General features: G+C 39.6%; 1 protein-coding gene across 3 annotated transcripts in view; it reads left to right on the top strand.

Annotated features, from left to right (window-relative positions):
* bace2 (beta-secretase 2) overlaps positions 1–15200 on the top strand; it is a 35690-nt gene extending 20490 nt beyond the window's left edge. The window contains exons 3-9 of one of the 3 annotated variants that reach the window (XM_017495941.3): positions 797–1013; positions 1377–1508; positions 5527–5661; positions 6214–6315; positions 7351–7500; positions 12479–12647; positions 13679–15200. In XM_017495941.3, coding sequence (XP_017351430.1) covers positions 797–1013; positions 1377–1508; positions 5527–5661; positions 6214–6315; positions 7351–7500; positions 12479–12647; positions 13679–13920 — 1147 coding nt within the window. In that variant the 3' untranslated portion in view covers positions 13921–15200. Of the gene's footprint in view, positions 1–796; positions 1014–1376; positions 1509–5526; positions 5662–6213; positions 6316–7350; positions 7501–12478; positions 12648–13675 lie in introns of all 3 variants that reach the window. The other 2 variants (XM_017495940.3, XM_053688658.1) reach the window with 2 other exon arrangements.
* Positions 15201–16852: the final 1652 nt, after the last annotated feature.

The raw sequence follows: 16852 nt of genomic DNA, 5'->3' as shown, positions 1-16852 counted from the left end.
TAGAATTTTTAGTTTAAATGAGAAGCGTTATGTTTGGAGAAAGGAGAACACTGTATTCCAGCATAAGAACCTTATCCCATCTGTGAAGCATGGTGATGGTACTATCATGGTTTGGCCTGTTTAACTGTATCTGGGCCAGGATGACTCGCCATCATTGACTGAACAATGAATTTTGAAGTATACCAGCGAATTCTGAAGGAAAATGTCAGGACATCTGTTCTTGAACTGAATCTCAGGAGAAAGTGGGTCATGCAGGAAGACAATGACCCTAAACACACGAATCATTCTATCAAAGAATGGTTAAAGAAGAATAAAGTTAATGTTTTGGAATGGCCAAGTCAAAGTCCTGACCTTAATCCAATAGATATGTTGTGGAAGGACCTGAAGCAAGCAGTTCATGTGAGGAAACCCCCCAACATCCAAATATCCCTAACACAAGACACTTGGCTCAGTTTGTGAGTTTGTGTGTTTGTGTGTTAGTAATTCACATTTACATAACAAAATGTTGCCTAAAACCCAACGCAAATATTTGTTTTGAATTATTTTCTCACTATAATTGAGCTGCGCTAGAGTTTGCGTGAAACTGTTTGAGAACACCGCTTACTCAGACACTACTGTAGGTCCACACCCAATTACATTGTTCTCACCTGCCTAAACAGACAAATTAATCATTGCATGTGAACGCACCCTTAGCCTTAAAACCCTAACCAGTGGTTGCACTATTTACAACAGGTGACGAATACCAAAATAGATCAGCAGAAGTTCTGAACTGAAGCCTGTATAATCTGCCCCGCAGCTCCAGTACATATAAACCAAGTGGCAAGTCCGTGTCAGTCAGATACACTCAAGGTGACTGGCAGGGAGAGCTGGGCTCAGACTTCATCTCGATCCCTCAAGGCCCCAACGGCACCATTGTGATCAACATCGCTGCTATCTTAACCTCAGACGGCTTCTTCCTCCCTGGCATCAACTGGCAGGGCATTTTGGGACTGGCATACCCTCTACTAGCTCGGGTAAGACAAATGACGGAAGTGTTGTTCTGTGGAATGTTGATATGGATATGGGTGTGCGAGCGTGTTTGTTTAAGCGCAGGCTGGTCTGTGAGATGACGTTGTCAACGAACTGTGATAAGGAGTCGCTGATGTTTTAATGTTAAATTCATAACCTGCATCATTACAGTGTCATAAACCTTTATAAAACGTGAAGCTGTAAGATACTACTGTTGTTCTGTTAAAAGCCTATTATAATAAATAAACCTTTTTTTTTGAGCATTTTAGCAAAGATTTGTTAGCATTTAGGTTGTACTACGTAATTAATTATAACTAAAAACATGTAAACAATTGAATCAAACCAATCACTGCTGTTCTTTCTCATAGCCCGACCCATCTGTGGAGCCCTTTTTTGACTCGCTCGTGAAGCAGACAGGCATCCCAGATGTTTTCTCTCTCCAGATGTGCGGCGCAGGAATCTCCGCCAGCACTGCCACCAACCCAGCAGATGGGAGTTTGGTGAGTTTTAGCTGTTTTGCTCATCCACGCTAAGTACATGCTGCCGTACTTACACTGATGTGCAACAGCTGGTGCAGCTGTCAACACCTGGCACAATTTCAAGCTAAACCGGCATTAAGAATTCTAATACACATCTGAATTACCAGCAGTGGACAGATCACTAGCTCGGGACAAGCAGACTTTAATCCATAGTTGCTCAGTGTACAAGTAGGTTCAACAACCAGAAAAAAATGCGTAAACCTAATGCATTTAATGCACACTTATTCCAAATTCCAGCACCAACTGCATGACATGCATGAACTGTGGCGTGACCTGACTGAAGAACGGTTTTTACTAGGCAGGTTTATTGACATGACAGACGATCTTTTCCAAATCAGAAACGAACGGGTATGTGGGTAAAAATAAATGTACATATTTAAAGCCATCCTATACATAACTCTCTTGCTATAAGTGCCTGCTGGTCTAGCTAATGCATTTATGATTTGTCCACCACCCCTGATTGCACTGTAAACTATCCGAACCTGTACATTTATTGTATCTTATGACATCATCCTTAAAAAGAGCCCTCGAAGACTTCATCCAGATTACAGGTGTTGCGCTAGCTGGCTATCTGTGAAGGTAAATGTTTAGCTACTGAAATGATGAATGGCAGCTTATTTAGTACTTTATTTTAAAAAAAGTGCTTTTCCTACACAATTTTATATAGTGCTAAAGGATAACTATTAAACCAGCTGCTAAGCTATACATGTTTTGGTACTTCAGTGACAGTCTATTGATGTAAGGGCAGAAATCCACCCTGAATGTCTTGTTCATGCTCCAAAGCTTCAGCGTTCAGACTAATGTCGCAGTGAACAAGCCGAGTCTCTGCTGTAACTCAGCACGATTGTGTCACGCATTCTGGAACTCTGAGTCCACGGTTTGCTGTTTCCACAACTTCTACACTGGATTGCTCCTTGATATAAAATGACTCTGCGATTTTATTTTTCGTTTCTTTTCTTCTAATCTTCAACTGTGCAGTTTGGTTGAATCTGTGCCCATGATAGCCTCAGCTTCCTGTTCTTGGCTGACTGGAGTGGAACCTGATATGGTCTTCTGCTGTTGTAGCCTATCCACCTCAAGGTTTGATGTATTGTGCATCCTGAGATGCTTTTCTGCTCACCACGGTTGCAAAGAATGATTGAGTTATCCTTCCTGGCAACTCAAACCAATCTGGCCATTTTCATCTGACTTCTCATATCAACACAGTGTTTCCACCCACAGAACTGTCACACCATTCTGTATAAGCTGTAGAGACTTGTGCGTGTGAAATTCCAAGGAGATCCGCAGATTCAGCCCATCTGGTACCATCATCTGATGTATACATTAACTGAAGCTCTTGACCTGTATCTGGAAGATTTTATTTTGCATTGCAGTGCTGCCACATGATTGGCTGATTAGATAACTGCATGAATGTACAGGTGTTCTATTAATGTCAGAACAATGAGTGTACATTGCGCCAACCCACTGGGCTGTTTCCAGCTAGAATTAGCTGCTTGGGCCCCCGAGCCACCAGAGATTCCCTATAGGCAAATTGTTGTCAAATAAAAAGAATAACAACTTTTGGGATGTGTATAGTATACAGTGGATATGCGTGGCACAGCTGGCAGCAGTCTGCACAATCCCAACCTGAAGTTGTGTAAGTAGAGCAGCACCACAACACACGATTCCTTGAGGCCAGGTTTGAACACTAATAAGCCATGAGTGGGTTGGATTTTATCACAAGGATCAAATTATCCTGCTGCCCGAAATCATATAAACTAAAAGCCCTCAAGGGCAGATGAGATTCACCAGCTGCATCTTAAAGAAACATGAGAGCTCGCTGAGTCCCCATGTGCCTTACTGCAGCTCCACGACAGACACACACACACACAGTGGAGAGAGCATCTCGTTAGTGAGTGCCTAATTAAGCTACAGAGGGCCTCCAGCTGAGCGCACGGTCTGTTAGCAATATGGAAGTGTTTAAAGTGGAGGCGGCTGTTTCACCTGTTGAGATGAGCAGATGGATGATATGAATCTGTGCTCTAGTTTGTTTCCCCTCCCACCTCATCGAAATCTCTCTCTTTCTCGCTGTGATAATCATGGAATATAGAACAAAATGAAAACACAACCTCTTGAGGTTTTGCCTCTTTTGATCCAATGTGGATTTAACTCTTACAGGCCCACGATTCTCACTATTATCCTACCCTAAAACTTCATAAAAATGCAGCAGTGAAGTGACTATCAATGTGACTGTATAATTCATCACTCTTGAAGTTTTTGAGCAAATCAAATGATCAGTTATCATTGCAATATTGTGCTGTTTGTTCATTTAATGGAAAGTTTTTGGGCTACATGAAAATCTCTACGGCTTTCTATGGGTCCTTGTGGCAGATTCAGTTGCATTGTGTTTTAACGGGATCGACGATTAACGCTCTGGAGGGATGAAACGGCTCCATATTGATGCTCCCACCGCCGTGCTTCACAGTGGGTATAGTGTTCTTGAGATCATACACGCAGCCTATCTTTCTCCAAACATGAGCCAAATTATTGCCAAAGTTTTCTATTTTTGTTTTCGTCTGACCTGAGAATATTGTTCCTAAAGAGTTCTGATTTGCCTGAATGCTTTTAGGCATGCGTCGTGTGCACATTTTTTTAGCAGAGGAGTTTTGCGTGGGGTGTCGAAATTGAGGTGACTGTAGTGCAGTTCATTCATTGCTTATTGTTCTCTATATAACTGCTGTTCCCACTGCTCTCTCTCCCACTGCTGTCTACCCGGCTTTTTCTCTTACTGTACCTTCCTTATCATTAGTCTGGGAGCATGTGGCGCACACGTCTGGGGACGATTCATTGTGGTTCCATGAACATTCCACCAATTTGCAGTTTGCACAATAACATTTTTTTATATATATATATACAGTCAGGCCCATAAATACTTGGACATTGAAAAAAGATACTATTTTAGTTGTCTACTGCAGTATATTGAACTTGAAATTAAACAATGAAAATGAGCTCATGACTTTCAGCTTTAATACGAGGTGAACGGTGTAGGAATTACAGCACTGTTTTTAATTTTTTTTTATTTTTTATTTTTTTAAATATGTGGTTAGTTTGGAATTAGACAAACTAACCTAATTATAAATTGATTTGTCATTTTTAATACTCTGTTGCAAATCCTTTCAGTCAGTGACTGCCTGGAACCCATAGACATCAGCAGATGTCTCAGGTTCTTCCCTGCTGATGCTCTACAAGGCCTTTACTGCACTTGTCTTCAGTTCCTGCTTGTTCTTGGCTTTCAGAAAGTGAAATGCATGCTTACTTGGATTCAGGTCAGGTGATTGACTTGGCCATTACAAAATATTCCACTTATTTTCCTTAAAAAAAAAAAAAAAGGCTTGGGTTGCTTTTGAAGTTTGCTTTGGGTTTTTGTCCATCTGCACTGTGATGTGCCATACAAAGAGTATATAGCGTATTGTGTATACCCCTATACACTTCAGAATTCATCCTGCTGCTTTTCTTAACATTCACATCAACAACAAATAAAAGGGAACCAGTTTCATTGCATGCAGACACAGCAAGATGAGGTGGTATGCTTTGGATCATGACCTTCCTTTACTTCCCACACTTTAAAGCTCTATTTTGAGCTCATATTCATTATTTCATTTCAAATCTAATATACTGTAGTAGACATTATAGAGTCGAATAGTTTCTGTAAGCCGTTCTTTTTCCTAGAAATGTCCTATTCTATTTACAGAGCATATGTTATTGGTTATTCAGTTGATAGAATACATGAAAATATGTTGAACGAAATGAACAGTCTTGCATTATGGTCCTTGAAGGGCTCACAAAAATGCTGATGTGGCCCAGGCAGATTTTGATTTTCATACGCCAGCTGATACAACACTCATAGGATTTGTTTTAAAAAAACAAGATTAAATCATAACAACCTCTGTAATAAATCTTTCTTATTGTTATTTTTGTTTTATTTTCTCACATGTTTAAGATCATGGGAGGACTCGAACCAACACTGTACCGCGGCTCAATGTGGTATACGCCCATCATACAAGAGTGGTACTACCAAGTGGAGGTCTTGAAACTGGAAGTTGGAGGCAAGAATCTACACCTGGACTGCAGGGAGGTATCTGACTTCATTTACTTTTACAGTACATACAGTAAAACACTGGTCACTGACCCTGTTCCTGGAGGTCTACCTTACTGAAGACTTTAGCTCCAACCATAATCGTACCCACCTGACCATCTAATCATTTCCTGAAGTTCTTGATCAACTAAACCAGGTGTGTTAGATTTAAAACCTGCAGGAATGCTGATCTCATGGAAGAGGTTTTGTGACCACTGCTATAAAATATGCATATTTTTTCGATTTCTCTATTTTTTTTTTCCCTTACTAGCTTTGTGCCTGAACAAATCCAGCTATCCATTATGAAAAAATGAGGGAGAAACAGATTGTGACCTTATAAAAACGCAAATGCATTTTGCTTGGAAATACTTATGAAAGGTTTGGCTAACATTGTTCTCTCCAAGGCTACAGATAGAAAAACAACAACTCAGCATCGAATTTCCTGTTGTGTAGATGTGAGAACTTTGTCTGTTTACGAAAGCCTGAGACAAGAGAAAGTGGCTTTTGTCTGCTACAGGCCTTGACAAATTTCTATATGCGTTTTGTTTTCAGTATAATTCAGATAAAGCCATTGTGGACAGCGGGACAACGTTACTGCGTCTTCCTGTGAAAGTGTTTGATGCTGTCGTGGAGGCCATCACACAAATGTCAATGGTATGGCTATGGTTATTTTTCTTAGCGGTTTAGTCATTATTGGTGTTTGAAAAGCTTCTTTTTTTTTTCTTCTCCCAAAATACAGGTCCTTAAAATTGATGTTCCAGTCTCAAAAGCCTATGTGAAAGAGCATAAGGCTGTATTCAAGCATCAATTCCATGTGTTGCTAATGGTTTTTTATTCTTCTAAAAAAAAAAACCCCAAAAACTTACTTTAAAATGCCCAGCATTTTGAATGGCTAATTCTGATTTTACAGTTACCACTGAGCTGCATTTCCTGTTGAAAATCAATTCCAGGTCTGAATTTGTTGTTTACCATATAATGCACTATTTGGGATACAATATAAAATCCCACAATGCACAGCAGTTAGTCTAAATGTAAAATGTTTAATGACTACTAAGGCCAGCTTGTTAGTGGTGTATTCAATACAGAAATTGCTTAGAATACTGAATTTTGTGGCTTCAGATTACTAGGTAATTTATACTGTTGTATATGCCATTGTTTATGTAATGGTGGGAAACGGCGTGCTTTTACGGAGCACTCACTAGTAAATGTTGGCAGAATTCTGCCTGCCACTGTTACTGCTATACTATACAGTACTTACTCTATGGGAAACAGTTTATATAGCAAATATAATAATATTTTAGACACCGAGACACAAGTCTGTGATCAAAAAATAAGATCAGTGCCTTCAACCTGTCATGATCTGTTATCCTAATTATCAGAAGATTATAATATGGTACTTAAAACATTTAGCTACAGAACCTGTATGCTAACTTCAGTGTTCTACAAGGTTAGTGCTAAACTTTTCTATTCTGAACCCAACCTGAGAAACATAAGCTAGTTTATAAGCAGATAATTAGTCAAATAGCTATGTGCTAGCATACTGAATACCGATATGTGAACAATTCATCTGTTTTACTTGACTCTGAATCAGTCTGAAGCCACCACTTCTAGGGTTGTGTTTCTGAAATGCATCAAAAGCATTGCTGTCTTCAAAGTATAGAACACAAGCCCTCTGCTTTTCTGCTCCAGATCCAGGACTTCTCCTCCGGTTTCTTCTCTGGGACCAAGTTGGCTTGCTGGATGAAAGGAGAGTCACCGTGGGGATTCTTCCCGAAAATCTCAATCTACCTCAGAGCAACCAACACTAGCCAGTCATTTCGTCTCACAATTCTCCCACAGGTCAGAGTCGTGCTGGCATGCTACAAAAATTCTCTGTATGATAACCCTTACCATTTTTGCTGTAGTATCAGCTTACAGCTTTACATTTTCCGTAGAGACAGTATTAACTTGCAGATAACACCACGGCAGGACAGTGGGTATGGTTTGGGGAAACTGCTTAGACCTTTTAAAAATTATTTGTTGAGATAATTACCCCCAGCCTTGATTATTGATTATATATTTTTATTTTAGGCTATATTATTTACATGCTTTTACACTAAAACAGTGTAACTATGTAGCAATGTGAGCTTTAAATGAGTCCAAACTTTTCTAAATGAAAAGGGGTTCTAGTGATGTGGAATTAGTTTTTTTTTTTTTTTTTTTTTTCTTGCTCTACAGGTAAGATACTTTAGTTGTTTGCTAATTAGCTAGCTATCAGTCACAGTGTTAATTTGAACAGCTGATTTGGATTTAGTTTTAGTCTTAGACTTTTGACAAAAATATAAGTTGAGTCATATTTTTGGGCTATGGTTATCGCTAGTTTTTGTCTACAGGGTGTCCTAAAAGTCTCCATACGTAGGAGACTATGTTTGACAGCACCACGTTGGTTGTGCCTTCGTCAGTGGATGCTCGTGGACTCGGTTGGTCCGTAGCACTTCCGGTCTTTGGGAATTTGAAAATAAGTTTGGCAACAGTGTCGTGTGTGATGCCCTCGCGACGTTTCCTTTAAAAGTCCATCACATCCTTGCAACAGTTTCCAGATCCAGCCATGAGAATGATTTCAATACGTTCTTCTTTTGTCAAAGGCATTTTATATATATATAATATAAAATAAACTAAATCTGAAACTTTTGGGACTGTAGAGTTAGTTGAAAACTACAGCAATTTTATTGAAGTCAAACAGAACTGTTTCTATCATCAAACTTCCCCAATATATTATTTTTAAGTTTCCAAAACACAAATGCAAAAAAAGGTCCTACATTTTAATACTTTCTGAAATGGAACACCATATCGCTTTACCATATTGCACTTACAGGCTTACTGCAGCCTTTATATTTCTTCCATGTACGCTGGCTAAACAAAATCACATGGCTATTTTTGTGACTTTGGTGTGGTGTCATCAAGTGTACTACTGCTAGCTAGCTAGTATTATATTAGTCAAACAAGACCAACACTGAGCAAGCAGTTTTTCCTCGAGGGTGAAATATTTTATCACAAAATGGTCACTGTAGATCTGATGAGGCAGATGGCATCTTCTCACCTTGCCTCTTGCAACATGCAGTAGAGCACATAACGTGAAATTTCTTAATTTATTTCATTGTGTAATGGCATAATTTACAAAGTTAGTGCACAAAGATGAATTTGTTATTATTAACAAACATTTTTGTCTTTGTTTCAACAAAATTAAGTCTGAGATACCAAGGCTGATATCTTGCTTTTGGGGAATTTGTAGCTATTGCCCAGTTGTGAAGCAGTTACACCAAATGGCCAAATGTTAGTGGACAATTGACCATCACACCCATCTGTGGATCTTCTCCAGACTATTTCTACAAAGTTGGAATTATATAGGATGTCTTTGTATGATCTAGCATTACAATTTCCCTTGACTGGAACTAAGAGGCCCAAACCTGTTCCAGCATGACAATGCCCCTGTGCACAAAGCGAGCTCCATAAAGACATGGTTTGTGAAGATTGGTGTGGAAGAACTGGTGTGGCCCACATCCTGACCGCAACTCCACTGAACACCTTTGGAATGAACTGGAATGCCGACTGCACCCCAGGCCTCCTCGTCCAACATCAGTGCCTGACCTCACTAATGCCCATAGTTTTGGAAAGGGCACATATGGGTGTGATGGTCAGGTGTTCACATGCTTTTAGACATATAGTGTAGCTTGCTGGTGTTAGCCAGGTGCTTTAATATTGGTATTTTATGACTGCTTGCATCTGCTGGGGGAGACGTAATTACATGGTCACTTTTAATGTGTTTGTTGTTAACCATTGTGTTGTACTGTAGTTAGCCGCAGTTGCAATCAAAATTATTCAACCTCCATTGCAAATCAGGTTTACTGTCAAAATGTACAGACTTTCAGCTGTTTGCAATAAACAAATCAAACAAAAGCAATTGAAATAGTTACAACGATGCTTCAAGTGGTTTCCCCGAATTCAACTGAAAATGCAACTTATAATGATTTCTCCAGTCTCAAAATTATTCCACCCCTTCATGGCAAGCATCTTTAGTACTTAGTAATTACCTTACCTGAACATTGAGCGTCATTCAAGCAGAGTATGAACAAATTTATTTGTAAATTGTTCACAGGAGCATTTACACAAGTAATATGTATGTAAAATCCAGTTAGTCTAGAAAAGCGTTCGTACAGAAATTGCTTAAAATTGAACTCCGTATTAAATTTAATGTTAAAATTATAAGACTCAGTAACGTAAATCTTGACTTACAGTGCATCCAGAAAGTATTCACAGCGCTTCACTTTTTCCACATTTTGTTATGTTACAGCCTTATTACAAAATGGATTAAATTCATTATTTTCCTCAAAATTCTACAAACAATACCCCATAATGACAACGTGAAAGAAGTTTGTTTGAAATCTTTGCAAATTTATTAAAAATAAAAAACAAAAAAAGCACATGTACATAAGTATTCACAGCCTTTGCTCGATACTTTGTTGAAGCACCTTTGGCACTAATTACAGCCTCAAGTCTTTTTGAGTATGATGCTACAAGCTTGGCACACCTATTTCTGGGCAGTTTCTCCCATTCTTCTTTGCAGGACCTCTCAAGCTCCATCAGGTTGGATGGGGAGTGTCGGTGCACAGCCATTTTCAGATCTCTCCAGAGATGTTCAATCGGGTTCAGGTCTGGGCTCTGGCTGGGCCACTCAAGGACATTCACAGAGTTGTCCTGTAGCCACTCCTTTGTTATCTTGGCTGTGTGCTTAGGGTCATTGTCCTGTTGGAAGAGGAACCTTCGCCCCAGTCTGAGGTCCAGAGCTCTCTGGAGCAGGTTTTCATCAAGGATGTCTCTGTGCATTGCTGCATTCATCTTTCCCTCGATCCTGACTAGTCTCCCAGTTCCTGCTGCTGAAAAACATCCCCACAGCATGATGCTGCCACCACCATGCTTCACTGTAGGGATGGTATTGGCCAGGTGATGAGTGGTGCCTGGTTTCCTCCAGACATGACGGTTGCCATTCAGGCCAAAAAGTTCCATCTTTGTCTTGGTCTTGGTCTGAGAGTCCTTCAGGTGCCTTTTGGCAAACTCCAGGCGGGCTGTCATGTGCCTTTTACTGAGGAGTGGCTTCCGTCTGGCCACTCTACCATACAGGCCTGATTGTTGGAGTGCTGCAGAGATGGTTGTTCTTCTGGAAGGTTCTCCTCTCTCCACAGAGACACGCTGGAGCTCTGTCAGATTGACCATCAGGTTTTTGGTCACCTCCCTGACTAAGGCCCTTTTCCCCCGATCGCTCAGTTTGGCCGGGCGGCCAGCTCTAGGAAGAGTCCTGCTGGTTCCAAACTTCTTCTGTTTACGGATGATGGAGGCCACTATGCTCATTGGGACCTTCAATGCTGAAGAAATGTTTCTGTACCCTTTGAATTAGGTTGCTCTGACAAATATGTAACAAAAGCCAATATTATGTTTCCAAACATTCCAAAAGGGTCTGGATATATAAGGAGAATATAGGGGACCTATAACAGAACCTAGAGGCACACCATATTGTAATTTTTCAGGATCTGAAGAATTCCAGTTATGCTGAAAATCTGTTAATGATCAAATAAGATCTAACCCTGTTTGTCTAACACAAACGTGTTTTCATGCTTGTAAAAAATCTCACGGTCAGTACTGTCAAATGCTGCACTAATCCAACAAGACAGAAACATCTCCGCAGTCTGAGGCATGCGGTAGATCAGTTAATCAGCACTAATTCTGTACTATGATTCTTCTGAAATCCAGACTGAAATATATCCTCATCAGTACTATTTAGTCAAGAACATATTTGCTTTCATTTGTCCTAAGGTGTGCTAACAGTATTGGACGTGTAGCTTTTTCAAAAGCCATGTAAGATCAGTTTAATGGGTTTTGGTTTTTTCGTTTGTTTTTTATTGGACGCCAGACGGCATGCGACTGAAAGATCAAGATTAATCATTTACAGCTCTACCTTAAAGATTAACCGAGCTAAATGGGCTGTGTGGTAGATGATTTAAAAGACAGCACTGCTGTGCCAAGCACTGGCAAACCTGCTATTGTGGATAAGTGGAGGACTGAAAGAATCCTCTCATGTTTTAAACACCAGTCTGTGAAGCGCCATATGCTCTAAAGCTTAAGTACCTCTGTAGTGCAGGAGGACTAAAAAGTCAGTTATGTTTCATTGCGGAACAGATGATGATTAAACTGCACCAGAGACTAAATAAATACGACTTGTACGTTGGTTTATGATTTTGATATTTGGATGATCAGTTTTATGAATGCTGAAGAACATGCTTGACATGCTTGACATGCTGCATTAAAAATAAATAATAATAAAAAATGAAACAAAGAAATAAATAAACATATTACACTGTCAGACACTTTTATACAAACTTAACTAACGAGGTAGAAAACAGTCCCGGATAAAGCTGTATAAAGAGCTGTCTTTGTTCTTTAACCTTATAAGATAATACTTTATTAACTTATCTATGTGATTGTTTATAACTTCTTGTTTGTAACTTCTGTGATTGGGTCACAAAAGTGCTGACTAATTTGGCCAGTTTTAACATTTCAAATGTTTTAAATATAACCAATCTTTTTTTAAAATATGGCACCAAAACTGAAAAAGCATTGCAGAAAATGTCGAGAGCACAAAGTACAGATTAAACCTTGTTCATGTAGTCCTAGCTTATTGTAATGTCCACGGGTATGTGGTACTTAATGTGCTTTGTGGTTATTGAGGTTTGAAAAGAAGGTTGAATGTTGTCCTAGTCTCACGGAGATCATTGTCTGTCTGCAGCTCTACATCCAACTGGTCGCGGACATGGACGGCACACTGAACTGCTTCCGATTCGGCATCTCCTCCTCCACGAACGGCCTGGTGATCGGCGCAACAGTCATGGAAGGCTTCTATGTGGCTTTCGACCGCGCCCACAAGCGGGTCGGTTTCGCCGTGAGCGCTTGCGCCGGTAGGGACGTTCCGTTCCTGTCGCTCGTATGTTATTTTCTAGGCACTAATAAGTGTTCTGTTTCAACTGCAGAGCCAGGTTTATAAAAATTACTCTCAAAAATAGTGACTAGTTGCACAGATAAAGTTGCATTGGGTTTTTAATACTACTCCATGCGGTGGAGAAATCATAAATCCATCTCTTAGAAACACTGAACAAGTCAAAGCCTCAGTGTGCTGCTCAAGCCTGTTTTGGTTGCTCGGGAACCTAATTGACTTGGCTAAAAAAAAAAAAAAGGTAGTTAGCAGCAGCTACTTATCCAAGTGCATTAATACAGACACAAATGGGAATACAAATTCCTACCATAGTATATGTATAGTATATCAGAAGAGACTAAAATATTAAATTATTTTTATTTATTTAGGATTTTTTTATCGCAACATAATTCCCATAGTTCAATTTGTGTTATTCCAGAGTTTTGATGACTTTATTATTATTGTTCTAAAATGTGTGTGGGGGTTAAAGAATGAGTGTGTCTAAACTTTTGACCAGTAGTGTACATACCAAAAAAAATATTGCTTTGTGTTAGTCAGAACAAGTAGGGATTTTTTCCGTTCTCTGGTAGTTGAACAAGAGAAGGAAAAAAAAAAGCTTACTAGCCTCCTGGTCCTACTGGTGACAAATAGTCTGGACCTAATCTTCTTGTCTCAGGCACCCGGGCTTTTTGTCCACTCCTGAATAGTCACAAGCACTAATGTTCACTAGAACATTCCAAATTCTTGTTTGCATTGTTGCATTAATTTACCTACTTCCAATATTGTCCTGACCCCTGCATGCTGGACTGAGAAATACAGCAGAATCTGTAACAAATCCTCCAACAGATGAACAAACAGACGTTACAGCTATTAGTACTATGCTAATCATGGAAATGTGTTGTCAGGTTTAAAAATTTAATTACTGGCTACAAGAAAAAAAAAAAAAAAAACTCTAGGGTGTAACCAGCTAACACATGCATTTTTTTTACTTACTTTTTAACCCTCTTCCCAAAGAAGGTAACGGCATTCCCGTGGCAGAGATAAGTGGACCGTTCCTGGCTGACGGTGTGGCGTCGGGCTGTACAGACGGCCTTCGACTGCAGGAACCTTTAATGTGGGTTGTGGCCTACACCCTGATGGCACTGTGTGCCCTGGTACTACTCATCCTCCTGGCTCTGATCGTCGTGCCGTGCCGCTGTCGTCGGCGGGATGGAGAAATCACAGATGAGTCCTCGCTAGTACGCAATCGCATCAAATGATGCTGGGCCTAAAAACTCAGCCCGAAAAATAGGACCGGTCAGGCTGCGGGCTGGGGCCGAGAGTGGAGGACACTCTTCTGACTGAAATCATGGTCGACTGTTTAGCATTAGAAGATTAAATTGTTTATTAGAAGACTCCTAAGAGCACAGACCTTGCTCTGAAGCGAATACAACTACTGAAGGTAGCATGGGTTTGGGGTTCTTTCCACCAAAGAGGTGTTTTCTTCTTCTTATTATTATTTATCAAACATTAATGTAAAAGATCAGAATTTTCCACTAATATGTTCCCATTGATTGTTGATTAGGAGTGTACGTGAGTTATCAATTGAATGAAACCGAGGTGGTTGTAGCGTTACTACCTCACACCTCCAGGGTCATCGGTTCGATCATGAGCTCGACTTACTGTCTGCGTGGAGTTTTCATTTCTCCCCAAGTCTGTATTGGTTTCCTTCCATCTCCCAGAAAAAAAAAACATGCCGGTGAGTGGATTAGAGACTCTAATTGTACCAAGAAGTGAATAAGTGCATGTATGGAGTCCTGCGATGGACATGGCATCCTATACATCCAGGGTGTGTTCCCGGGATCAGCTCCGGACCCACCGTGACCCCGCCCAGGATGTGAAAGCGCTTACTGAAGATTAACGAATGAAACACAGGACGTCACAACGAAGGAAGTGGTGTGTGAACGTTGTATTCTTAAATGTTTAAATTTCATGCAGGAAATCAGTTCATGTCAGTTTTAATCAATGATTATTAAATAATAATTAATATATTTTTAGTGGACTGTAGGTAAAACTCAAAATATTTCAACAAAAAATATTTTTGTGATTATAAATCACAAAATCCAAAAATCAGTACATACTTTATCAGAAATGACAGCCGGTTGCATCAGCGCAGAGGTAAAATGAAATAAATACAAGATGAACTGATGCCAAAGAAGCCGACATGAAGGCTTCGTTACTATTTAAATGCACTAGAAGGACACTTCATTGTTAATACGTTAATGATTATGCTACTGAGATAGTAAATTAAATATGAATGGCACACTTTTTTTTATTAGCTGGTGTACAATAGCACATGGAGAAGAGCTCAAAATGAAAGGTTATGAAAAAATCGCTTTTTTTTTATTCTATGAGTACTTGATTGTTTGTGATTGTATTAGAAGCTGTGCAAATATTATATGCAAACACTGTACAGTGCAAAATGAGAGGAATTCAAATAGAATCTTTATGAATTTTTATTCTACTCAAAATTCTAATTAAATAAAAGGTTGTATATACAGTGCTGATGCTTCTGAACAATCAAAAACACCCTCAGTGATTTATTTCAGATATTGCATGAGTCTTATTATCGATTCTTTTCGCGGTGTTGTAGCTACTTCTAGGCGTTTTTGTTTTAAGTGGTAAACATGGGTCTTTGGGGAAAAAAATGGGTTCCTTGAATGGTTGATGTTTGCGGTAGGGATGAGTAACCTACAGTGTATATAAGCAATGAGAGGCGTCATAGAACATTTTATTAAACTCTGTTGGTGTTGGTTGCTGCCGTGTGATCTCATGCTCAGTTTTATGTGTAAGATGTTACTGTGTTTAAACAGTATCCTTAAGAGCAATTGTGAGAATCTGAGCCCACCTGAGTGTGCAGAGCAGAATAAATGAGCACGGTCCAAAAAATATGCACAAGGTGCCATGAATCGCACCGAGACTGCCAAGCAAAGTCTAGATGATGGCGTGTCACCGGTTGTCCTTCCTTGGACCATTTTGGTTGGTACAAACCACTGCATACCAGGAACACCTCACAAGACCTGCCTTTTTGGAGATGCTTGTCTAGCAATCACGATTATGTCCTTGGAAAAGTCGCTTAGATCCTTACAATTACCCATTTTTCCTGCTTCTAACACATCAACTTCAAGACCTGACCGTTCACTTGCGGTCAAATATACAGCATCCCACTCCTTGACAAATGCCACTGTAACAAGATAACTAATGTTATGGCTGGTCGGTCTACACCAAGCTTAAAGCGCATAGTATTATTAGGTATTGGTGCATTTTTCAAGGACAAGTAAACGAGCACATTAGTGGCCCGATATCCAACACCACTACCTGTCTCGATGCGTCCCTAATTCTTACTTTCAAAAACAATTTTAACTGAAACCTTTTCTGAAAGTGAAACCCTCTGTTGCAGGTTTCTACAAAGACTTTTAAGTGCTGAACCAAACTTCTTTGTTCTTTAGGGATGCTAATTGAAGAATCCTTTTTAAGTGTAGCAGAAAACCTATCATCATTCTGGTAAAGTGGCTACCGTTTTTTTTCTGTAGGTGTAACACAGCCAGGAGCAGAGAGGAAGAAGGATGAGTTTAAAAATCCAGACCAGCCCTCAATTAGTCCTAACAGACATATACTCTACAAAAGCTGTTTATCAATCCTTTGTTAAGAGCCACATTATTGAAAAGTAGCTTTCGTTCAGCTGTAAACAAAATCTGTAGGTGTGACAAATTTTTGAAATGGTCCGTACTAAACTTTGAAAGGGGCATTTTGGCCAAAACAAAAAAAATTAACCGTCAATTAACATCCCTATTTATGAATAAATAATATCTAAGCAGAGAAGCAGATCTTCCCAAATAAAATTGTGCCAAGTAACTACAGTATAGTACACTACTCACATCTATAGTAGGACACATGAAAAACAATACAATAATATTCTTAACCAACAGTAAAAGAGAGCGAGCAGAATTAGAATATTTTCTTTTCACAATTAACAAACATGAAAGAATATTTATTCATCCAGAAGATGAGAGTATGAGATTTAGTTGCCTTTTAAGGAAATTAGGTGGAGCCGCGCAGCCCTATTCTGGCTGGAGGCGGAGCTAATTTAAAATAAGATAATACTTTATTAATCCACAGATGGAGAAATCTGCCCCCCCCCCAAAAAAAAAG

The sequence above is a fragment of the Ictalurus punctatus genome, chromosome 20 (assembly GCF_001660625.3).
Source record: "Ictalurus punctatus breed USDA103 chromosome 20, Coco_2.0, whole genome shotgun sequence".
Classification (NCBI taxonomy): domain Eukaryota; kingdom Metazoa; phylum Chordata; class Actinopteri; order Siluriformes; family Ictaluridae; genus Ictalurus; species Ictalurus punctatus.
This window is presented reverse-complemented; position numbering and strand designations above follow the sequence as displayed.